This window comes from Archocentrus centrarchus, chromosome 16, assembly GCF_007364275.1.
Source record: "Archocentrus centrarchus isolate MPI-CPG fArcCen1 chromosome 16, fArcCen1, whole genome shotgun sequence".
NCBI lineage: Eukaryota > Metazoa > Chordata > Actinopteri > Cichliformes > Cichlidae > Archocentrus > Archocentrus centrarchus.
This window is the reverse complement of record NC_044361.1, coordinates 14,284,999-14,310,353: the sequence shown is the minus strand read 5'-3', so window position 1 is coordinate 14,310,353 and position 25,355 is coordinate 14,284,999. Positions and strand designations below refer to the sequence as shown.

The window sequence follows — 25,355 nt, the reverse complement described above, 5'->3', positions numbered from 1 at the left end:
TGTCCTGCTTCGCTGTAAAGGTGCGATAGATGTGGTGCATGAAATGTCAGCATGGCTTTACAGGTAGGTCTCAGTGCTTGTGCATCACACAGCAGCAGTATGTAACTGTGAGTAGCTGTGACTGGGTTTCAGCTGTCTCTCCAATCCTCAATTTCCTCCAGCAGAAATCTGTATGAGTGGTGCCTCTCTATCGGCGCAGGATGGATGCGGGATGGAGGACTTTTACCATGGCAACCACTAATGCAGTATAGATGCAAGGACTGAGCATGGGCTACTGCTGTAATAATACAGGATTCATGGAAGGCAGGTGAAATGTCATCTGGGCTGTTTAAATGAGTGCCTTTGATGTCTAGTGTGGTTAACATTGAATCCCACTTGGCTCTGCTGGGGTAATAAGGCTATTGTTTCCTGTATTAGCTCAGCACCACAGCATTCGTTCTGTTCAGTTTCTCTTCAGCAGCTTGTAGCTGAGAAAAAAAAGAGTTGCTCCTCAACGTGGCTTCCTATACTGCATAGCCTCACTTCATTTATATGTCAGCCCCGCCATCACATTGTTTCCTATATCGGCTTATATTGCCCAATCCTCATAATCCCTCTGAAGTCTGAGTCAAATATCTGGTCCATGCAGTGTCCTCTCACCTTCTACTAGGATGTGATTTCCTCTATCCTCCTCTTCACACACACTGGATTACAACTGGCCAAGTTTGAAGAGTAACACCTAGCAGGTTAGCATGGAGTTTTAACTTACCCTGCTGTTTTTTTTATGTAGCACAAAATTATTATTATTATTATTATAGCAGTTTCACCTCAGAATATTCTGTGCAACTCTGTAAAAAGACCACAGTGCTAAAATATGTAGTGTATCAAACTAAATAAAATAGATGCATATACAAATGATGCAGCTTTATAATTAAGAAAAATTTCTCTTTTACATATTACATTCTCAGCATCTTTGCACTGCAAGTGGATCAAATAAAAATTATATTTAACTTTTCCTTTTTTTTAAACATATATTGTCCAGTTCACAATAACCATCTGCTACACTGTAAAGGCCAAAGCGGAAGTCTTATCGAGTAAAATACATAGAGCATAAGTTTGACACTGGTCACCGACTGAAGAGACTGAATATATTTGGTTTGCCCTGCTGTGTTAGAGCCATTTTCAGTGTCAAGAGGGCCATAAGTCGCAGCCGCTGCACGAGAGTGTCAGTCCAAGGCAAACATTCCTTCCATGTGGTCCGGTCTATAGCCCTTCCCCGACCTGCTGCTGCTTCTGCTGCTGTGGCTATGTGTGCGTGTGTACGTGTGTGTGTGTGTGTGTGTGTGTGTGTGTGTGTGTGTGTGTGTGTGTGTGTGAGAGGGCGTTATTTGTTTTGTCTGCCCCTATCTATAGCTTTGAGCTGCCCCTTTCTTTAACAGCTAGAGAAAGAAACCACACCCCTCGGGCCTTGGCCGGTGCATGTGTATGTGGCGTTTTGCTCTCCGGGGATTTGGGGATTTCTATTGCAGTCTAATTTCCTCAGCAATAGCCACGAAATGCTGAATTCTTCTGACTAAAATGAACTGTAACTGCAAAAGATGTGACATGCATTATTTTAAGGGACACATGTGCACAAAAATACACATTTGGGCTTACTACACCACCAAATTCTTTACTGGTATTTCATGTCGTTGCACATATACAGCAGACCTGCACATAAATTAAATAACATGGGGCACAGAAATTCCAATGCAAGCATTCACACAGGCATAAGAATGCAAACACACATGCATATGCGAGCACACAGCGTGGGTGTTAGCCAATGACAGCAGAGCTTGAACACAACCTGCACTTCCCTTGTGAATATATACCTCCCCAGGAGACCAGGACCTACCTGTTTTTATGTGTTTGCTTGTGTTATTGGTGGAACCCTGAGCGCAATGTTTTCATTAACTTGTCCTCTGTTTAGTGAAAGCAGAAGACACATTTGACAAACTGTTTTCATACTTTCCTGTTTAAATACTGTCAGACATGGATGGAAACCCCTCTGCTGAACTGTCAGGCACTTTAGATGTGGACTTATTTCTGTATTAATCACTGGGAATTTTATGATTTGAGAATATTATCAGACTAGTTCCACCCAGAGATTATACGAGCTGAACAGAGCCAAACTGACCTCAGTCCTGCATGTGGTATGATGCAGGATAATCGCCATAGATTACAAGCAAACATAGAGCGTCTTTCAAATTGCATATAAAATACATCTAGAAATTAATCTTAACATGTCCCTCATTTCAATAGTGCTGCTACTTCTAATAATGATGGTGGTTTATTTACATCCAGACAAACAAAAATTGGTTATTAGAATTAAAATGTACTTTATTTTCTAAAACACCCTATCTTGATGTCCATACTGCTCTATGTTTATCAATGGATTGCAGGTGTGAATACTCAGCGACGTCCTCATGCTGCCAGGGCGGAAAATGAAACGGCCTCTCCAGCTGGAAGAACAAGTGTTGTGTGGGCTCCCTGAAGTGGTGCAGCACTGGGTCATTGGAGAGCCACAGCGTGTTTGGGAACACAACAGTCTGTGTTATTTCAGCACAGCTTGTTGGATGAAGGGCCATTTCACAGGCATTGTGGATTAATCTTTGGCAGGATCTCTCCAGGATCAAGCAAAACTGGACGTTTAACCTCACGTGTCCCAGACCTCTCGTGATAGAGAGTTCTCCCGAGATAAACAAGGACAGAGAGGATTGAGTGTGACCCACATTTTGTTTTAAATTCATTACCTGATTCCTTTTGAAAATTAAAGTATACACAGCCTTCTTCAGGTAAGTGTCAGCCATAGGCACATAAAGAAAGAAATAACTGCCATAAACTAAAATGCAAAAAAAAAAAAAAGACTTATTACTGTATTATAACAGGCTTTTGCTCAGCGGGCATTTCTCCCTGCTGATCACTCACTGTCCTGCTTAGGTCAAAGAAAGTAACCATTTGAACTGTGCTGTCAGCTGCACACAATCACAGATTCACAGCTGACACATCACACTGCTGCTCATAAAGTGTTTGTTATGCTCAGCTCAGGATTGAAATGCTTTCAAGTTCATTTTGACAGGTGTGATTGACAGGTATAATTTTAACAGGCACAGCGCTATTTAACATCAGATAATATGTAGAAAGACCGCTAATATATCCCTGTATATGTACATATAGTGAACTGTTTTAATAAATAAGTGACATGGGTGTGATCTGCTTTCTTGTATCATCAGATTAATTTAAAAAAAAAAAAGTGATAATACTTATGAGCTTCTCCAAATAGACACTAAATTCAGAGACTGATGGATTCTGAGTTTTACAGACATTAGATCTTCCACTTATATCAGATTTTTTTAACCCTTTACAGCTGTTACTGTAAAGTGGACCCAGAGGTCAAACTAATTTGTAAGTTAAGCAGGTATGAAGCACTTTCAGCTCCCTGTTGTCTTTATTTGAAGCTGGCATTCTGTGTATTGTTTATTAACTGGGCTTAAATTGTGATTATTTGGTGTTGTGTGATAAAAGTGAGATAATGAATCTGTCAGTACAGACGTAAACATTTTGAAGGGCCCGTGGAGTGAAAATTTGCATTTTTATTCATGCAAAAAAAAAAAACTACAGTAGAAAAAAATATCCTCTTCTACTCATACTAACATATGCTCCTCTGATTTTAGTGATGTCTATGTAAATTCAGATTCAAACAATAATTCATTCTTGAATTTTGACTCAGTTAACCACAAATAACCAGGAACATAAACAGCTGGATGTTCAGACTGGTTTTGGAAGAGGTGTATTTTTAGAAAGGCCCTGTTTAAGGTTGTGTACGCTATATAAATACAAAGGCAGATATGCTTTTTAATGAAGGAGTTCACAAGTACAGTCCCTTTTACAAGAGTGTACTTTTAAGCAAGTGAAAGCTTTAATGTAGGGGTGCCATCCAACACAAACATGGTTATGTCAGACATTGCATTGCGCCATTCTCTCTGTTCAAAGAGTTTTTGTGTTATGTTTTAATGTATTTTATCACAGATTCCTCTTTTTAGCATCTGCACCCACAAACGCATGTCATGTTTGATATTACTTGTATATTCTGCAGAAGTTGGAGGTTAAATGCCCTGCTCGAGGAACCGCAGTTAAATGGAAATAGAGATCACAAGCCTGTCACCTAAACAATAATTACGCCGCCTTTCCACTGATAAATGTTTTGGAGTGTAATTAAAAAAATCAGAATGCCACGTCATCCTGTTTTTCTTGAAGTTTCTTGTGGTACCATGATTTCGTACCTTTTCAACTGTATGAGCAGGCACCTGTGAGATAATGCGACTGCCGAGAAGCACACTCATCAGATTTCAAACTTTGCAGCAGTGAGTGACAGCAGTAATTGTCACTGTGGTTTGAAAGTTATTCCAAATAAAATCAATCACTCTGTGTTACTGTAATTATCCATGTCACAATCAGATGACACAGGGTGGAGTCATTCTACGTGATGCGTTCATATATTGTGTATATACTGGCTGTGCTGTTGATTTGATTCCCATGTGTCTTATTCAGGGAGCCTGCATTGGCTGTTTTCAATTGGAGTTTGGCTTTCGGTAACCTATTCCACCCACGCACTGTAAATAAAGGTTAATGAAATAGCCTGTAGGCAGTTCACAGGGAAGGATTTACCTTTGTTTGCCCATGACATTGCTACCTGCAGAATGAAGGGATATTGAAAAGGTACATTATCTGCTTTTGTAACGCAGAGATTAAGGGACTGAACAGTGAGTAGAGGACTTGTAATGCATATTTAAATTTCCTATGTGGCCTATCCACCAACTTACGTATTATTGAGCCAAACAGAAAGTGATCTGAAAATTAACAGCCACAACTCTGTGATCTCAGAATAAAGGAAAGATCAGACTACTCACTTGAAGGACCTTGGCGATGCCCATAGATCACTAATAATTTTAATGGCTGAATGTGTGTTCTTATGGACTCAGGAAATATGATTAATCTAAGTCTACAATATTTATAAGAAGTAATCCTGTTAGCAATGCCCATGTTGTTTGATCAGTTATGTCTTTAATGTAATTAATTGCCTGAACTCGTATTTTCTCCAGCTGAAACTGTGAAGGCAACAGTAGTCATTTTTTCTAATTTCTTGAAATGTGAAATTTGGTGGCATTCACAAAAATGTCGTAAGCCTCCCGGGCATCGCTGACGATCACAACTTTAGCACGCTTGCAGAACACGAGAAAGCCAATAAGAGGTGTTCCAGCTTGCCCTGTGAGGTTTGCTTTATTGCCCGGAAGCATAAGCAGTTTTATTTAAGAAAGAACAGAATTTTGGGATTGTGTGTTGAGCATTTAATCTACAGTAACAGCTGTGATTTCAGCAAATAAAAGTCTGCAAACAGCAAAGACTGCTCCTTGTGTCACAGATATCTTACAATCTTTTGCTAAGGCAACAAAGAAAATCTCCCAGGGAGATTTTTCTTGCATTACTTAGTCGATATTTATGTTATATTTGACACAATGTGTCCCCTGACATTATCTAGATTGCAAATAGTGGCCTTGACACAACCCAGATGCCTCTTTGAACAGGCACTGAATTATTATTTATCATTTAGTTTATTTTTTTAACCTGTGGAGTTATTGGTTTGCTCCTTTTTTTTGAGCAGGGTGATACTGGTGAAAAGAGCTTCTCTTAGCAATCAAAGTCTCTCTGTCTCAGTCTGTGTAGACTGAGGTGTGACTTTGCACACTAGTTGAAGGAAATTATCCATGTTTCCAGAGTCCAAGAGATTTAACTCGGGGAAAGGAATCGGATTTCCCTTTTCGAGTCTGCCGGAACTTCATTCCATTGTGTATTCATACTCGTGCCGTAGACACTGAATTTGGTTTACTTTACTCTCTTAAATCAAGTATTTAACACAACCAAATGAGTGTAGCCATCGAGGTAGGTGAATATACAGAGATTCGCGTAAAAGTGAGACGAAGTAAAGATAAAATACGACTTTAGTTTCTACTTTATTCGAGCTCACGGCAGGATATGCGTTTACTGGAGGTGTTCTCCGGTCTATATAAACATGCCGCCATCTTACATTTTCCAGTTTCTGCTGTTCCGACCAAGTCAGTTTGATCTACCTGCGGAGGGAGCGGACGAGGGCTCCCCGCTGACGCTCGGCTTCAATTTTTCCTCGAGTTTTATTCCCATTTCACAGTGGTTTTTACTCTCCAGGACCCGAGTGGACGGACTTGCTGTGTTGACAAGGGTAGGCTTCAGCACTCAAACTATCGGCTCCACTCAGATTCTATCTTTTCTGATTGCCAGCAGAACGGAGACTGCTGTTGTGTGCGGACCGGCCGGGGGGGATGCTGCTGCTGCTGCTGCTGCCGCCGCTGCTGCCGCAGCAGCTAGCGAGCCAGTCAGTCGCTCTCAGGGCATATATTTGGGATATGCCAGCCACCGCCTTATGGGAACATACCTATTTTACCGACGATATTCGTTGATCCTTTAATAGCACGTGGTTTGTGTTCGGTATTATGAACAGTTGTTTACAATAGACAGATTTACCCTCACGGATCTCATTGCCGCCCAGCCGTTGGAAACCTTAAGCGGGATTTAGGAGTAAACGCCGACAGTGTTTTCCGGCGTGTTTGAATAGTTAACGTTAGCAAATGTTAGCCTAACTATTAGCCCGCATTCCATTATTCTGACTCATGTTTGCCCGACTTCAGTGTCGTCTTTGGGTCGTTTGTTTTTGCAGCTGCTTTAGTTTAACAGACAGACAGAGGTAGAGATAAAGATGCCCCCGGGTGAAGCCCGGTGTACGGTGGATAACTGTGTTATGGCGTAAAGTTGCACCTTAAAGCTAAAGTTGGGAATTAAGGTTATAGTCGGGTTATGAAATGAGTAAACGTTAACGCAAAGGCTTCGTCTGAAGTTTAGTGCGTATTTTTGTAAAACTTGGGTTAAACCTAACGTTACGTGTAGCTAATTTCTGGCAGAAACTCGTTTATTTAATTTCAGGTCGTAGGTTCCCAGTGTGTTTTCCACTCGTCCTTTTAAACAAAGACCGACAAAATCTTCCCAGCCGTGTTGCTTTGGGAGGAAGACGAGGAGGAGCCAGAGTGGGAAATTTGAGTCAGTGATGTTGGAGCAAGAAAGTCAGGGGCAGCCAGCAGCTGTGGAGGAGGAGGAGGGGGCAGCAGCACGCTTGTTTGGGTCTTTTTTTGGGATAGTGTTTCTTTTATGTGAAGTGTTGGTTTTTGTAGAAGCAGAGTTGTGCTGTGTGGTTTTTTTTTTTTTTTTTTTGCTGTTGGAAAGGCACAGGCGGGTCTTTAAGGGGAAAAAAAAGTTGGGACGCCTCTTTTGCGCCATCCTCCCGGTACAGAAAGTGGCACGGGTGCTGGTTTTGAGATGTTTACATACCATTAAGTGTGATTTCATTTCTTTAGAATGACTACCCACAAAGGTGCTGAGATTTAATGACGGCTTGTAGACGTTGTCGTGCCATCATGCAGCGTCTCCGGGTGCTGTTCTTTTGGTCACGGCGGCTGTGTAACGAAACTGGATTGGTTTTAAATGACGGCACACTGCATGCGTTTTTTCAAATTTGTTAATTTTTTCTTTGCTTGTCTACTTTTGCGGTCCCGCAGTGAAATCCCCGACCGAGTACACAACGGAACAAAATACAAACCCGTCATCTCGTCAGCAACAATTTCTTCTGAAGGCGCACTGAAATTTTTAAGCAGAAAAACGTGGGTGTGGGTTACATATGAGAGCGGTAGTGGTTTTGAGGTCATCCACTTACAATACGACTTCTACCATGAACCTTTCCAGTAGTATTGCCATTACCTAATACTATACCTTTTCCTGTTTGTCACTGCCTACCTTTGGGTCTGTCTGAGGTGGACTTAAATGTACGCGCTTCAGTGACTGTACTGATTAGATTTTCCGCAAATTTACAGATGTGATAAGTCACAGAGAGGAAGCAGAGGAAATGATTGCTCACTTTGTACTCAGTGGCCTAGTTTACCATTTGAATCGCATTGGTAATTATTAAACGCACCAGTAGGAAAGTCACCTTCATCTACAAGTCCCGTGGATGCGTTCCCTGTTCGTCCACGGGCGTCCATCATTTTGCAGTTGATGCACAGGAAAAAAGCCCTGCAGCAGCTACAGCCATTCATTGCATTGTTGGCAGCCAGCAGTGAGTGCTGCTGACCCTGCACATTATGTGCTAAGCCTGTGGCAGCTCCCGTCTCTTTGCTTGTGCCGATAATACAGCTGGTTTGGGTCATTTATTTACGTGGTCTGATTGAACTTCCTGTTTTTGTTTGTTTTTTCCCACTTGAGTGCAAATGCAGCACTTAAATAGATTTGCCTTATTTGACACGTTATCAAGAAATCAAAAATACAAGCACTACAAATTTCCATTTTAAGATTGAATTTTGTGTGAATTATTAAATGCTAAATGCCATAAAAAGTGTAAGCTAAAGCCACCGTCCTGCAGGCAAGAGAGATTAAATGTAATTCAGAGGTTTCAAACACTGACTCTTTATTTTTGAAAGGCATCATGCCACTGGTGTCTGGGTTCATTTGAAGTCAGATTTTTTTTTCCTCTCACTATCAGGAAAGAGGATTACTTGGCTGCTTTGAATTTCAGCCGAGGACAAATGGATATGGCTTATTAGGTTTTTTTTTTTTGTTTGTTTGTTTTTAGTCAGGTTAGCAACTGTTAGATGTTCTGGTTGGCTGAGCCCGTGAAGAGAAAACAGACTTTACACACAAAACAGTATTTACCTATTATAATGTAGCCAATGTGGCCCATTCATTGCAGCAACTTTAAACTTATTTTGTCCCTCTGCTATGGACTAGCGTAAAGATAAACACTGTGAAACAGAGAGCAGAGGAGAGCAGCGCTTTGCATTAGAGACTGAGTTGAATTGACTGCACGTAAATTAATAACAAATTTAAAAGAACTGAATAAACGAGGACTTTATTTTAGGAGTTAGGTGTTGCATTTGGACTACGTTTGGTTGTTGCCGCTCATCACTTTATAAACAAAGGGTGGGCCAACAGTTTTAAAGGGGGAACAAGTAGGCTCTAACATCCATGAATGACTAGAAGGTCTGAGTACAACACAGTGTGACGTCATGTTCAAAAAAGGATACTGTACTCCACTTTGTCTGTACATAGATAATTTTTTTGCTGCTATATTTATGTACCGAACCTCATTCACTTACAAAAACGTGACCTGTTTTATCAGCTGCTGCTCAGGGCTCAGAAACTTAATGTTGAGATGAGAATGTTTCGGAAATGTTCAGTCACACGTCCACAGTCAGTCTTTACATCAGGGCATGCAAATTACAATGGTACGCAAGGTTGATAAATATGCTGAACTGAAGAGTGTGACTAAATCATGTGCTCATGTGACTGAGTTCATAGCACCAGTGTTACCAGAGGAAAATTTTGGTCTGGAGTCCTCAATATTCATAAGCTCATAAGACCTTTTTGTGATATTTTACAAGGTGCCACAATGGACTTCTTGATTTATTTGTAGTTGGGTTTTCTTTGTGAATACGGTCAGTCATCTGGCTTAGTGCCTCCTTCTGACTGAAATGCCTTCTGTGCAATTAAGAGCAACATGTGGAGGCGTCCTGCTGGTTCAAAGAGCCAAAGTTCTGCCATGTGAAACAAATCAAGTCTTCTGTTGAACACTTGTTTCTTAATTCCTTTTATTTATTTCTTGACTTAGTTTGTTTTTATATTTTTTAATGCACCACGAAAATTCAGCAGTGTGACATTCAGCTTTATCCTTGGATACTCATATGTGCTTTCTCTGCAGTAACTAGAGGCAGCCTAGTGGCAGCTGCTGGTACTATTTGTTCTTGGGGCAGCTCCTCCAAGCAATGTTGCATTTCACAGTTATGTCATTTACACATTAATGAATTGTGCTTCTCTATTTGAACAGCATGTTTTTCTTACAGTTTATTAGGACAGTGTCAGTGCTCCCAGCTCAGTCCTTTGCTGCATCCTGTTTGAATTTTGACTTGGGACAACAAGATTGTGATTAAACTTAACTTCACCAGCCTTTGTGTGACTGTGTGCATGTGCCTTGCCATTTATATTCTCTTTTGTGTGATATGTGCTTGAAAGATTTATGGAAGCATAGCTACATGTAACTTCCCCCACTGCTTCAGCTCCTTGGGGTACATATATGTAGATTTATTCCATATACATACCATATATTACACAAGACAGTAATCTGATTCTGGTGACTGGTGTGTCACTCATTTGTCATCTGGTTTCAATTTTGCGGCTTTTAACTCCACCAGGCACAACTCTACATATTGGATTTCACATCTGGCTTCAAAGAAACCTCCCCTTCAGATTTTTATGGCCTGGCTGCTGGCTTGACATCTAGGAGCGCGTACTGTAATGAGTTTTTTGTTGTTTAGTGACTTCAGGGTAAGGCTGCCATTTGTGTCTCTCAATTGGATGCCAGATTTTGCTTGTTCACTCATCAAAAACAAAAAAAACCAAAACTACCAGCTCAGTTTCCAAAGCCAGATGTAAAGAACCACTTTTCCACCATCGTGAATCATAAATTGTTCCATTATGTGCCTTGATTGTATGTCTGATTTGTATGGGATATGTGGCATCCATTAGGACCAGTCTGGGTTATGTGAGGGCAGGCCTGCAATGCTGAAAGGATGGCGTGTGAACAGTGAATTTGAGTTGATGCCTTTGTGGTTAGACGCAGCAGTCTTGGAGCATGACTCAAGATCAAGTTTTAATGATACAGCTGAGCTAAGGTGGTGTGGGCGTGAAGAGGGAAGTAATTCAGAGCAGTAGTTTAACTGTCCTTGAAGTGTATTTGCATGTTGGCAGCCACTGTACTCAACAAACTCCTACACATTCACTGGCATTCATACTGGACTGCTTTTTGCCACTGCTGTGTATTTGTGTATCTCCTTGGAATAATTTTTTTCTTCATTTGGTCTCTTATTGTTTTCTTCTGATTAAACACAACTCAGAAAATATTAAGTATTTTGGAAGCAGAGGAATCCCAGTATAAGTTAAACTTGATGAGCTTATGGTGATGTGTTTTTTAAACTTTTATGCATAAGGTCCATAAGTAGTGTATTTTGTGCTTTCTGGACACTTGCACACAAAGTACAATTTACAAAGATTCAAACATCAGGACAACTGCAGACTCAGTAAACGCAAGCCAGACTCTCTACTCCTGTCAGCTAAATACAGTCTACAAACCTGTAATCAAGAAAAACACACACACACAAAAAAAAAAATCATCAGTATGGTTTTTGTGTGTGTGTGTGTGTGTGTGTGTGTGTGTGTGAGGACTGCCTCCTAAAAGGCTTAGTCCAAGTTTTAGAATGAGCTTCGATATGTTGGTTAGTCCACAGGAAGTGGTGTCACACTCAGTCACGGACAAATATTAGTGTTTCCACAGCTGATCTGTGGTTATTGGGTTGTAATTGCATGATGAAATCCAGCGTGGGATCATTGAGAGGGAGAAGGAAGACTCAAAGGTGACTGAAATTCAGCAGACATTTGTCACAAACTTCTTACTGGTTGTTGTGACACGCTAACAGGGAGCTGCTTTGTGTGTTTAATGCTTGAAAGTTTTATATTTTAAAATGTTATCAATTTGTGTTTCTCTGTAATGTTGCACATATTTGACATTTTCTCTCAGCCCTGGAACTTAAAGCTGTCTGACTCCCAGACATGAGCTACAACTAGGAAACTTACCTTGTGGGAAGCCCGTTTAGTACTTTAGTAATATCTTACGTTAGTCAGATAATACTGTGTCTTTGGACATTAGCTGATCAAAGAAAACTAATTTTGTGCGTTCATTTTTAAAGCTATTTTTTTCCCAAGAACTAAAACTGCCACACACCTGTTGCTGCAAGCTGCAGCTTTCTCAGTTTGAAGAATTGGAAAAGAATGCCCAAACCATTTTTGTGAGAAATATTCCTACTATTTTTAGGTACTTTGATTAGTGCTGTTAACTTGAAGTGCCTATGTTCAGTGAGAAACGGCATGCAGAAAGAGAACGTTGTGCTTCATGTGGATGTAGCTTCCATGTCTGAAAGTGACGCAATTACTGAACCTGCCTTCTCTCTAATGGCCACCAGGGGAGGCAACTCTGGTTGTAAAAAGACTTGCTTGTGTGTGGAAGTCTGGAAAATGTCCCTCTGCCCTGACCTTAGTAACCCTCTCCCTGATGAGTTTTTGGTCTCATTCCACTCCTTTTAGGTCATATTGAATAAAACGAGAAGTTAACTCTGTCAATTTTGGTTATTTTAATAGTCAGAAATGAGGATCATCCAGGATATTCTCATTGGCCAATGACTTGTGATTGACAGGTCACTGGCTAATAAATGTGCAGTTTTATGCCCGGATCCAACTGACTTGACCCTCAACGTCAAAGTGGCAGTGGTGAAAATGCTTATCTCGGGACATTGTGACTTCACTAACCAGCGAATGATGTCACAGTGGGCACGTTTTTAGAGAAAAAATGACAAGGTGTAGACTTTATTGCATTTTGTTTGTGGTGCTGAATATCTTTTTTGTACATGTAGTTCATTAGATGGTTTACTACAGGAAATAAAATGTTAATTACCTGAACTTTCTATAACAGAATTCATTTATGGCTAATTTCCCCAGTGTGCCTTTAGTATTAGAACTTGCCCAAACTGATGTGGTGATTTGAAAGGGATTTGGTCTCATTTTCCTGCTCAATAACCACAGATGTACTTTTAAAAGGGATTGGCAAAAGGATTTGAGACCCCGTGGATACACAGCCCCTGTTTGTCTCATTTTAGCTGAGATTTTCTTAGGCATTTCCCCCAGTCTCCATTTTTATGCTTTCCTGTCATAACATTTATCTTTGAGTATGAATTGAAAATGCCTCTCTCAGTTTGCCTTGTTTTTTTTGTTTTTCCCCCCGCCAAATTAATCCCCTTTTGCTTGCTCTACCTTTCTCCTGCCATTGCCAGTGTTTACTTTCCTGCAGAGTGTTTTCAGCTTCAAAGCCAGTGCAGGAATGTGAATGTCCTCCTCCCCACCCCTGCCTCTTTTCTCCACCCAGTGCTCCACTTCCCCTGTCCTTCCTCAACTAAATAGTTGGTAGCAGCTACATTTAATGGTAACCTTGTGTGTGCTGCTGTTTGCATGTCTGGCTTAAAGATAGAGGAAGCCTGAGAAAGGAGGCAGGAAAGAAAGCACTGGAAAGTCACTTCTCTAGTTTTTTTTTTTTTTTTTTTTTTTAACTTTCCGTATGATTTTCTGCCTTTTACCTCTGCTGTGGTCTTTTCATGTATTTAGTGGAAAATGACTTGTGATTTACTGGCTGAGTGACGTAGCGACAGGCAGCTGAACTGATGTGGTTTCTTTGTTTTGTTTTTTTTTTCCTGTTACAGATCAGGAAGCTGTGTCAGCCACGGTTTGAAAAAGCAACATGGCTTCCCAGGGTGAGTTTGAGTCCTCCTTATTCAAGTTTTTCACCCTTTGCTTCTCCCACACTCACACATGCAGTGTGTGTTCACAGCAGTCCAAAATTACAGCTTCATTTTGTAGAGATTTATGTTGCCAAGAATGCACACTGAATTAGTTATTGATTTCAATTTGAAACTTGGGGCACATGTAAAATGTAACTTCATGCTTTTCTGGTAAATCCTACTTCACTGAATTATGAAAACACTGGAAAATAGGACAGAAATCCATTCACTGCAGAGACTATGACCCACTCCTGATGCACTCACTCTGAGACACCAACACACTACTGTTATTACTGTTGAAGTATTAAGACTTCCATTAGCCCTGTCGGTGAAAAGCTTGACTTTTCACAAAATTAGATAGCTGGAATTAATTGCATAGACACTTCAAGTCTGTAACTCTATGCATTGTTTGAAATTACAGAATTGACTCTTGTTAAATTTTCAGGCTGAATTTTCTTTGTTGGTGCATTCTTTTCTCTTTCCAGCTGATCTGATGGAACTAGACATGGCCATGGAGCCAGACCGTAAGGCAGCAGTCAGTCACTGGCAGCAACAGTCCTACCTGGATTCAGGCATCCACTCAGGGGCCACCACAACTGCTCCATCCCTCAGTGGGAAGGGCAACCCTGAGGAGGATGATGTTGACAACCAGGTCATGTATGAGTGGGAGCAGGGCTTCAACCAGAACTTCTCCCAAGAGCAAGTACAAGGTAGGCTATAACACTGATGGGGTTTGTTTTTTCCAAGGAAGATCATGGGTGACCAGTTTGACGTGAAATCATTCAAAGCTGCTCTTCTGTCTGTTTTAGACATAGATGGTCAGTACGCCATGACGCGTGCCCAGCGGGTTCGTGCAGCGATGTTCCCGGAGACTCTTGAGGAGGGCATGCAGATCCCTTCTACACAGTATGATGCAGCAAACCCCACCAATGTCCAGAGGCTGGCAGAGCCCTCACAAATGCTCAAACATGCTGTGGTTAATTTGATTAACTATCAAGATGATGCTGAGCTGGCAACCAGAGCAATCCCAGAGCTGACCAAACTCCTCAATGATGAGGACCAGGTAGTTATCTTTTTAATTATTTATGGCTCAGAATTTAGTCAGTTGCCCCCAGAATATGATTTGCTAACATTAGTTTTGTTACCTTCCAGGTTGTAGTAAACAAAGCAGCAGTGATGGTCCACCAGCTGTCAAAGAAAGAAGCTTCTCGCCACGCTATCATGCGCTCACCTCAGATGGTGTCTGCTATCGTGAGGACCATGCAGAACACAAATGATGTGGAGACAGCTCGCTGCACTGCAGGAACACTGCACAACCTTTCCCATCACAGAGAGGGACTGCTGGCTATCTTTAAGTCAGGAGGAATACCAGCTCTAGTTAAAATGTTGGGGTATGTAGGAGGAAGGTGGAGGAATCACTTTTATTTTTTTTCCTGTTTCCTTTGGGGTTTACATTTATCTGCTATCTCACCGTGCTTTTTGGCCAAAAGCTGAAATGACAGTTTCTCAGTTGACCAAAGGCAGAGGCTGTGGAGAAGGAGGACCACAGATAAACCTAATCTGTATGTCTTAGTAATTTCCCAGTAATTGAATGATCCTCTCTCTGCAGTTCACCGGTGGACTCTGTCCTGTTCTATGCCATCACCACCCTCCACAACCTCCTCCTGCACCAGGAAGGAGCCAAGATGGCTGTTCGTTTAGCTGGAGGACTACAGAAAATGGTGGCTCTGCTCAACAAAACCAATGTCAAGTTCCTGGCCATCACCACTGACTGTCTCCAAATACTGGCCTATGGAAACCAGGAAAGCAAGGTGAGTGTTTGGTGTGTTAAAACCGTATGAGGCATGAGACTAATTTCATGTGTCTAAGCTGCAGTATGTTAGTCTGGGTTTGACACGCAGATCCAACCATTTGTTTTTCTGTTTGTGTAGTTGATAATCCTGGCCAGTGGTGGCCCACAGGCGCTCGTCAACATCATGAGGACTTACACCTATGAGAAGCTGTTGTGGACCACAAGCCGCGTCCTCAAAGTTCTGTCAGTGTGCTCCAGTAACAAGCCTGCCATTGTAGAGGCTGGTACGTATTGTAAACGCTAAGCATCTGCAGTATGAGCACAAACATTGATGGACTTTTTTTTTCTTAGCTATGTAGCTTTGATGCATTTAGAACAGTAGTCCTTAAAGTAAAAATACAACAAAAAAAAACAAACAAACCTTTACATCAGGAATTTGTTTGAAATGTATTCTCTGGTGTTGTGTGTAAACCCTTTGTTGCCCTGATTGTCCTTCTGTTTAGGAGGCATGCAGGCTCTGGGACTCCACCTGACAGATCCCAGCCAGAGACTGGTCCAGAACTGTCTGTGGACTCTCAGGAACTTATCAGATGCTGCCACCAAACAGGTGAGCCAAGCTACCCCTCGTACCAGCAACTGTGTTTAATCTTTAATTTTAGATGGTAGAATACATTGGAAAACATTTAAATTTACTTGAGACTGTCCTGTTGAGCCTGTGTACCAATCCTGTCTTATATGCTGATTGCTTTCCAGGAGGGAATGGAGGGTCTGCTAGGAACTCTGGTGCAGTTGCTTGGCAGTGATGACATTAATGTGGTGACCTGTGCTGCTGGCATCCTGTCTAATTTGACCTGTAACAACTACAAGAACAAGATGATGGTGTGCCAGGTGAGTTCACACTATTTGCTACACAGTAAAATGTGAAATTTGTTTTTCTATTATGCAAAGTGATGATTTTTTTTTTTTTTAAACTAGCAGTTTTGTTTTGTTTTTTGAAGTTTATATTAAATCATCCTGGTCAATCCCTGATGTATCCACAATCTGTCACATTATTTGTTCCTCTCCAGGTTGGAGGTATTGAAGCGTTGGTTCGCACGGTGCTTCGGGCTGGAGACAGAGAAGACATCACAGAGCCAGCGATTTGTGCCCTGCGTCATCTCACGTCACGACACCAGGATGCTGAAATGGCACAGAACGCCGTCAGACTGCACTATGGCCTGCCTGTAGTGGTCAAATTACTGCATCCGCCATCACACTGGCCACTCATCAAGGTACACACACACACACAGACTTGCCAGCAGCACTCTGTAAGCTGCTCTACATAGTGCCAGCTACTCATGCTGCTTTCTTTAGTGCTGCTTTCAGTGAAAATCACTTTACGCTTAACAGTTAATGCTAAAATAATGAGCTGAATATTGAAGCCTGCTAATTTCATGTTGATGTGTCTTCTGAATCTTTGGTTGTGCATCAAGAGTACTCTCATTCCTGCTCTAAGTTGCCTGAACTTGTAGCACATTTGCACATCTGAGTCTCAGACCAGTTTTGAAACTATGAAATGCTACCTCAGTCACATCCACTGGTATAAATGTACTGGTGTACATTAAAAAGGCATTGTTTAAGGGTTTCTTTATTCAAATTCAATCAGCTTGTTTAAAGAAGGACTTTTAAAATGAAAAAAATAGAGAGAATTTGTGCTTTTTAAAATCTACTTGATACAAATATGTATTAAAACATTTCTGTGTGGTTCTTGATTACGTGTGACTGACATTAAAATCATGGTCAAATGACACAACTGTGTTCCTCCATCAGGCTACAGTTGGTCTGATCCGTAACCTGGCTCTCTGCCCTGCGAACCACGCCCCTTTGAGGGAGCAGGGTGCCATCCCCAGACTGGTTCAGCTGCTGGTCAGAGCACATCAAGACACACAGAGACGCACCAGCATGGGAGGCACACAGCAGCAGTTTGTGGTGAGAGCCCACACACTCGCAGCACTTCAGTGAATTCACACTGTTTTAATAAATACTGGGGGTCCGTGGTGCCCGGGATGTGATTCAGAGTTTCTCTGACATACTGAGAGACCAGTAATTCTCAGTGTGTAGAGGGATATACAGCAAGTGCACTGCTGTCACTAATAGTGTTTGTGTTTATTAGGAGGGAGTACGTATGGAGGAGATTGTGGAGGGCTGTACAGGAGCGCTTCACATCCTGGCCAGAGATGTCCACAACAGAATAGTCATCAGAGGACTCAACACCATTCCACTCTTTGTACAGGTCAGTCTACAGATGAGTTTCACTCTGTGCTTGTCTTATGCTGTAGACATGAAAACAAGGAGATTTAAGTCTCAGTGAACCAAGATTATTTTAGCCAAGATGTAGCAGATATTTTTAGTATTGAGATTAATTTGTTTGAAGTTTCTCTGGATTAACCAGGGAAACCTGATTGGGTTCGAAGAATAATCCCAAAGGAACTTTGTTTAGGTGGATGCATGTGGAGGTGCTCTGGAGAGAACAAATTATTGTACCATGAGGCTCTGTTTGTTGCATCTTTAATTGAGGAGGCTGCTTTTTTTTTATTATTATTATTATTTTTTCCCCCCTAAGCATTTGTTTGTGTTTGTGTGCAGCTGTTGTATTCTCCCATTGAGAACATCCAGCGTGTAGCAGCGGGCGTCCTGTGTGAGCTTGCTCAGGACAAAGAGGCTGCTGAGGCCATCGAGGCTGAGGGAGCAACTGCCCCACTCACGGAGCTATTACACAGCCGCAATGAAGGAGTTGGTATGTACCCAAAACACTCATTTACACAATGCTATCAGTCACATAATGGCTGTATTTAACTATGCAGATGTTCAGAAGTGCCAGCCTAACTGTGCAATGAGTGGATATAATTGGATAACACTCTGGCTCTTAGAAATGTGTTTTCCTGGATGAACTGTGTAGTGCAACGTGGACCTACAGTGGCATCTTGAAGATCTGCAGCTCATTGTGGCTGCTGCTGTTTTTTTCTTTTTTTTTCTTTTTTCCATTTTTGGCCACAGCAGCTTTTATCTGTAGTGGAGAGAGACAGGAAATGGGGGAAGACATCCGGGCAAACTGACGACAGGCCGGGAATCAACCCTGCGCCGCCCATATGTATGTGGTCGCCGGCTTCACCACTAAGCAACCTTGGGCGCCCATGCTGCTGTTTTTTGTTCATTGACTTTCTGCGATATTCCAGACTCATCTGTTATCATGCAGAGAGACCATGGGCTTATGTTGTAGGGTTTTTTTTTTTTTATGCCAATTCAATAAACTTTGTAGTCAAGGGGTAATACCTGGTGACTTCTCTCAACCCTGACAGCTGTAATATTGCTCTGTTTTTAAGTACTTTTAAGGCATAAAGTTTGTTGGCTAACCAGTCACCTCTCCATCCTTCTCAGCCACGTATGCAGCAGCAGTTTTGTTCCGTATGTCAGAGGACAAACCTCAAGACTACAAGAAGCGCCTCTCTGTAGAACTCACCAGCTCGCTCTTCAGGACAGAACCAATGGCCTGGAACGAGGTGTGATGCACTTAAAGTTACTTTGTTCTTAAGCTGCATGTCTGGATATTTATACAAAATGTGTTTATATTCTGAAGTCAGTTTCAAAAACCTGCATAACTGTTTGTGTAATTGAAACCGTGTTGCCCTGCAGACAGCAGATCTGGGTTTGGACATCAGCGCACAGGGAGAGCCTCTGGGCTACAGACCAGAAGGTCAGTCACTCATTTGATACTCACAAGCAAAGTGATGGTGGTGGGGCAAAGGCTTCACAATTATTAGCGCAGTTAGACTAAAGCAGTTGAGCTTATTAAACTGGACATACTTTGAATGTCTTTGGACGTCTGTGGCCTTTTCTAAGGTGTGTACTGATGGAAGAAATTTGATGACAAATGTGGTCTGATCTTCAAAGTCAAAATTACAGACAGTCTGACACAATACACATTTGTGTTTCTTTACTGAACAACTCGGGGTTGAGAGTTTCTAATAACAAGCAGGTGAGCTGATGCATGACTTGAAGAGGTCTACTGGTAAAGATATTGGTAAACTAAAACAGTTTTGTACGAGGGTCCACTTACATGTTTCCAGTCTGCAGTGAGTGATTACTCCACATGTTCAAAAAGACACGAAAAGTGTGTTACTACTTCAGACAAATTGTTTTTAATCTTTAATCCTGACCTAGCTGAAGATCAGACCATCCTTAATTATTACCAGTGTGCAGGATCTTGTACTGTGAGCTCATCAGGATGCTAGGGGGCAAACTGACCATTGGTTTTAATTTGCACTGCTCTCCAATTCTCCAGCACTAACTGCTTTAATTGAGTCTTAGTCATCCAAATGGAAACACAGACTTTGTTGATAGATTTGGAAAAGGCCCTGGCTACTGCAGATGGATCCCTGTTGGTGGAAACCAACTTAACAGTGAACTGAAGCACAAGTTTAGCTGAAATAACAGTTAACAGCTGTGGTTTGAGCAGTGCGCAGCTGGGATTTAGTTTGCTGGAGGATTGACTGTGTGCTGTGTTGTGATTTGCAGTGTTACATTTCAATGATCGTACTACTGTGTGACAGCTTGGTTTGTTAACTTGCTTCTAACAACTGCTCTGCTTCACCTGCTTCTCCTCCATCCATTCCCCCTCCCCCAGACCCAAGTTACCGTTCCTTCCATTCGGGGGGTTACGGAGGGGACTCAATGGGTATGGAGCCCATGATGGATCATGAGCTGGGTGGAGGCCACCACCCTGGCCAGGACTACCCCCCTGTAGAAGGGCTGCCTGACCTGGGACATGCCCAGGAACTGATAGAGGGCCTGCCACCTGGCGACTCAAACCAACTGGCCTGGTTTGATACCGACCTGTAAATACCAAGACCAACATTACACTACACTTTCTACTAGGTAAGGTTTACTTCACACCCCACTCTGTGGCCTCACGTCAGCTGAAAAGAGTGGTGTTCATTTCTAAGAAGACATTTCTGGATAAAGAGCCTGAGGATTTTTTTTTTTTTTGGGGGGGGGGTATCGGTTTACTCCTTGTGGTTGCTGCATGTTCAGACTGCTCCAAATTACAAAGCTGTGTGATGTGGTGTTTGTGATGTTAGGGTTTGATCTGCATGTGTGGCCCTTCACCCAATGCCTGTGATGACTCCTTCCTCCCCACCACTCATTTCTTCTCTCCTCCCCTTGCAGCTGTATCATGTGATCCAGATGAACCTGCATCGTGATTCGCCCATATGGAGGAGGCGAGGTTTCAGAAAGTGCCTGAAGATGACTCAACAACAGCAAGCAGAGTTTCCTGTCTATGGGGACTCCATTGGGACAAACTAGATTTTGTGCGGTTTGGTTCTGGTCTCAGCCTGATGGGGGGCTGACCTCAAATCCTGACATGACACAGATTTTTCAACAATTGGTTTTCAAATCCCTTTTTATGTTTTTTGTTTTTTTTTTAAACTTTATTTGGTTTTACTTTTTTAATTCCGTTTTCTGTAATGGTACAACTGAATCTAGCTTGCTTTTTCCATTATTCTGAATTATGATACTCTTGTTTTCAGTCCCTTGTATTTTAAGTCTCTGGTAGTGTTTGTTTTTTGTTTTTTTTTTTTGTTTTTTTCTTTTTTAGTGGTAATGCTCCATCCAAGTAAAGGATCTGATCACATTTTAAATGGTGTCCAAACACTAAAGTTAATCAGTTGAATTGTATTCTGATGATCAAGTGTAACATTGTGTAGCTTTTGTATAAAAACATGAATTGGAAATCATGGTCCAAATATCAAGCTATTTTCTTGCTTTAAAGGGGGACACTGATGTCTCTGCTGTTCCAAAGGGGGGTGTAGCTGACCTAGCTGGGTGGGAGTGTCTGCGAAAGGACAGGGGTGGAGGACTCCTCCTATTGGTCTGCTGTAAGTGGGTGGGGTAGTAAGAGGAGCTGGTTGCTGTAGCCTGCTGTGTTCTGAAACAATAAAATGGACTGTCATTTCACCTTGATGCCTTTAAGTCTCATTTCAACTTGAATCACAGATTAATAAGTGGCACACTTAAGACAACACTTTCAATCCTTTCAGTGACCATGTGGTACAGTAGACGTTTCCTGTTTATACTAAGTTAAATGAGTCCTGTATCTCAGTATTTGAACCAGCACGATTAACCTCCATTAAACTGTTTTAGATTTCTTATAAGGCAGAATTGCAACATCAGTGCGAAGGTCTAGTACTGTGGCCCACAGATCCTGCTGTACATGAAGAGCCATTAATACCACAGATGACCACTGCACAGGTATACATCGGTTTTACACATCTACTGATAGTATGGTGAGGAGAAACTGATGTGCCAGCAGTCCACCTGAAGCATGTTCAGGCACTGTCAAAATGTACAGTGTAGTTTTAGGGCGATGAGACAGTTGCAGAAAATTTAATGTGCTGTGAGCTAAAAACCTGCTGGTGGTGTCCATGTGTGAATGTCCAGGGTGTTTGTGCCTGGAGGGCAGGTGAGGTAGTTGAGCATTTCCCGTGACTAAGCATAATCTAACATGACCTCTACCTCACCTATTTAACCTGACTTCATCCAGCTTTTTACAATGTACAAGTCTTTCATTTTAAATGCAAACACCCCTCTGTAATTAATTTAATTATTCAAACAGTCACAACTGGGAATGTAACAGTAGGCAGAGATCAGGAATAAATCAGAACAGCAAAATTATGACCTAACTTGCATAAAAACTGATGGGTGATTTGTGTATAACCTTGGTATTAAAGTGTTTTGTTTTTTTAATGGCACTAGTCTCAATTTCCTTTTAGTGCTGTAATACCCAAAAAGCTTGTAATAGCATTAAGCTAATAGCTACATTTACAAAGCAGAAATATGTGACTCACGTGACGACAGGCGTGATCTAATGAACTAATATTCTGTCATTTCTGATGACAGGAAGTGTCTACACAGAGGTCAGTGTTTTGATGCCTATGACGCTCTGAATTAATGCTGACGCTGTAATCCTGTAATGCTGGAGGAGCACTGGACGGATGTTTTGATTGCCCTGTCAAGTTATTTTAGCGACACAGCGATGTTTATTACTGTCACATGGAGGGATGAGTGAACACTGATAGCACACGCTCAGACTTCACTAATGGCTCAAAGCTTTTACGAGCCCTTAACAGCTGTTGAAATGTTCATAGAGTAAAATATATAAAGCAGTTCAAAAGTTTCAAATCTTGAGCTGTGCTCCGCTGGCTGAGGATTGAAGGTTTTTAGGATCCAGAGATCACTCCAAGGATTTCAGCAGCCAGGCCAATCACATCAACATGATACCTGTAATGGAGAAATATTAAATAAGCGTTATTACTATGTTATTTACCCAGTGATAAAGGAATATAATGTACACACTGTACTCAAAAGTAGTGGTTTTATCAAATGAGCTAATAACAGAGATGCTGGGGAGAAGGCACCAGGGTGGTGACTATTAGGGGGTGATGAGTGCAAACTGCTTAAGGTTTAGAGAAACCTTGAACTTGGAAATCACAGTAAAATAAATTAAGGTGCTCCCTAAGCATGCTGAGCAGTGGAACAGGTGCATTCATGTAGCATGGCACTGAGTGGACAGAATAAATAATTACTATATTTATTAATGCTCTGTAAACATCACAGAACTCATCTCAATTTCAGCCCACAGTAGTGCTTATAAATAGTTTACACTGTCTGTATGGCAACACTTGGTAAGAGAATTAAAAACGTGCAAACATATAAAAATGATTTTCATAACTCTGTACAAATATACATCTATATATGATAACAAGGCTTGATGAAAACATCCAGTCTGCCCAGACCCCTGTAGGCTGTCTGTAATCTACTCCTCCTCTCTTCTCCCTCCTCATCTTACTCCCAGGTGTCTTTGGGGGCAACCTAACAGCCAGGCCAGCAGAAGCCCATCCACCCCTCTTAGTTAATTAAAACCTACATAATTAACCTAATTAACACAGCTCCCAGAGGCCTCAGAAACCCTTGAAAGTTTGTGGATCTGGAAAACATAAATTGGGTCCATAAAAGTTTCAGGACAAACTTTAGAGTTTGGTTACTCATTAAATCCCTGCACTTTCACAGTCTTAAATTGACACAGCTGCACAGAGGACAGCGCAAAATAAAATAATTGGTTTTAGATTATGGTCGATGGCTGTTACAGCATCACATTAGCCTCACACTCCACTTACACCAACACGTGGACTGTTTGCAGTGTGCGCTTTCCATTATTCAAGGAAAAAAACCCACAAGAAGTCATTGGACAAGAAGACAAGCAGACTCCTGTTTTCTTCCCCCAAATGTTGTTGTTTTGTTCAGATTAAACAAACACCTAAATGAGTTCCCCCTCCTTGATTTAATCCTGCGCTAACTGTCTTTAGTGTGCAGTCTACTGGCTTATCTTGAAAATCATGAGTTTCAATTAAAAAGTCAAAAACTATACCAAATTAAAGTTTGGGCACTCTCCCCTTCATTGTTGGTCACTCGTGCCCCTCTGGGCTGCTTCCGGTGCTCCTGCTGTGTTTGGATCACTTCAGTCCCATTCTGTCCACTTACAGTTTTGAATCTGCACTGATTGCTGTAAAAATAGCTACCCTTCAACTTGAATTTCTGTTTGGGGAAAAAGACTAAGCCGCAGGAGCCAAATCTCATGAGCAGAGTGGGTGGCGACACTGGTGTTGATAAAACAAACAAACAAAAACTTAAAAAGCGTGGTTTGCTGGCACTGGAATTCAGTCCGTTTGTGGCAAAGATCCTCTATCGGACACTGTTCATAATCTGAGCCCAGGGGGCAGATTTATGGTCTACAACCCAATGATTGTTTTAAATAACAAAACAAAAAAACCTCCAGACTCTTCTGATCATTTGATATCTGGGTCTTAGCCAGAGATCTAGACAATGCAAAGCCAACTTTATTTATATAGCACTTTAAAACAGCAGGTGCTGACTAAAGTGCTTAACATTAAGAACACAATAAAATCCAAAAAAAAAATTAAAAACCATTTAAAACATAAGTGCCTTAATGTGTTCTCCCTGCACAGGTCTGAGATCCACGGTGGCACCAGATAGGCACGTGCAAGTGTTCAGAATGGGAATTCCAGGAAGTGATCTAAAAATAACTGGAGTGCTGGAAGCAGTGCAGGAGTGCACAGAAAGATGACCTTGAAGGTAGTTGAAGGACGTTAGCCAAATTTAAATCTGTAAGATGCTGGGGTTTTATGGGTGAAGTATTCTGTCTTTACCCGCCTAATTCACCCCACAGAGTAGAGGAAGAAAATACTGAACAGTGAAACGAGTGTGTCCGTTCCATCGCTCTATTTAGAGACTTTAAGCAAAATCAGACAGCTTACTATTCTTTTAATGGTACTGCATATTTACACTGCAGCTGGTTTCACTATGTTAATGTTTGCATTTTGATAAAATTGTGTATTATAAATCTCAAGAGTGTGTTTGCAGAAGAGTTGTGTGGTGTTCTGATCTGCTTTTGTTGTCTAAGCAGATATTACTGAGGCTTTGACTGGCTGAAAGCAGCATTAACTGGTTTAGGTTGTGAACCTCCATGCTTTTTCTTCAGGAATGGGGAGTATGCGTGATGCTCCTCCCCTCCCTTCACCCTTGGTTAGGCTTGAGGTTTTGAAAAGGCATTCCTCAGGTTGCCATGGTAAAGTGTGAATGACATCATTTGGGTTAGGATGTCAGCCCAGACCTCCCCACTCTTTTCCATCCTTCTTCCGTCTCCTACTTCGGCGCCAGCTCCTCTCATCCTCTCAATTAAAATCTCTCTTCAACTCTTCTTCCCATCCCTTCCGCTCCTCTTCTCTCTCCTTGTAACTCCTCTCATCTCCTGCCCTTTCTCCTAAAACCTCTGCTCCCCTCCTCCTACTGCTAAACCAGTGGGAGGGTGCCAGTCTCCGCCACTTCAAAGGCTGGAGCTGATCTGTGCTTTCATCTGCCAAAGAGGGACGGGAGAGTGAGGAGATGAGGCGAGTGGAGAGGAGAAGTGGGAGAGG

General features: G+C 41.7%; 2 protein-coding genes across 5 annotated transcripts in view; one reads left to right on the top strand and one right to left on the bottom strand.

The window, feature by feature from the left end:
- The first annotated feature begins 6,118 nt into the window (after positions 1 to 6,118).
- Positions 6,119 to 21,318, top strand: ctnnb1 (catenin (cadherin-associated protein), beta 1). Of its 2 annotated transcripts, none has more exons than XM_030749213.1 (17): positions 6,119 to 6,274; positions 13,455 to 13,505; positions 14,018 to 14,242; positions 14,342 to 14,595; positions 14,685 to 14,923; positions 15,142 to 15,343; positions 15,464 to 15,608; positions 15,828 to 15,931; positions 16,078 to 16,212; positions 16,392 to 16,595; positions 17,134 to 17,292; positions 17,477 to 17,596; positions 17,950 to 18,100; positions 18,742 to 18,863; positions 18,997 to 19,057; positions 19,988 to 20,238; positions 20,530 to 21,318. In XM_030749213.1, exons 2-16 carry the CDS (start codon positions 13,493 to 13,495, stop codon positions 20,200 to 20,202), a joined length of 2,349 nt encoding a protein of 782 aa, XP_030605073.1. In that variant the 5' UTR covers positions 6,119 to 6,274; positions 13,455 to 13,492; the 3' UTR covers positions 20,203 to 20,238; positions 20,530 to 21,318. The 2 variants fall into 2 exon arrangements, with proteins under 2 accessions (XP_030605073.1, XP_030605072.1); XM_030749212.1 differs by having other exon boundaries at positions 14,321 to 14,595.
- Positions 21,319 to 21,368: 50 nt separating this feature from the next.
- ulk4 (unc-51 like kinase 4) overlaps positions 21,369 to 25,355 on the bottom strand; it is a 92,404-nt gene continuing 88,417 nt past the window's right edge. For all 3 annotated transcript variants that reach the window (XM_030749211.1, XM_030749209.1, XM_030749210.1), the window contains exon 36: positions 21,369 to 22,641. In XM_030749211.1, coding sequence (XP_030605071.1) covers positions 22,581 to 22,641 — 61 coding nt within the window. In that variant the 3' untranslated portion in view covers positions 21,369 to 22,580. The remainder of the gene's footprint in view (positions 22,642 to 25,355) is intronic.

What these genes read in the sequence shown, in the direction of transcription:
- ctnnb1 (XM_030749212.1), top strand. An exon ending in ACAAGATGATGGTGTGCCAG is followed by an intron (nt 16,213 to 16,391) that starts GTGAGTTCACAC and finishes GTTCCTCTCCAG; the next exon opens with GTTGGAGGTATTGAAGCGTT. An exon ending in CACACTGGCCACTCATCAAG is followed by an intron (nt 16,596 to 17,133) that starts GTACACACACAC and finishes TTCCTCCATCAG; the next exon opens with GCTACAGTTGGTCTGATCCG.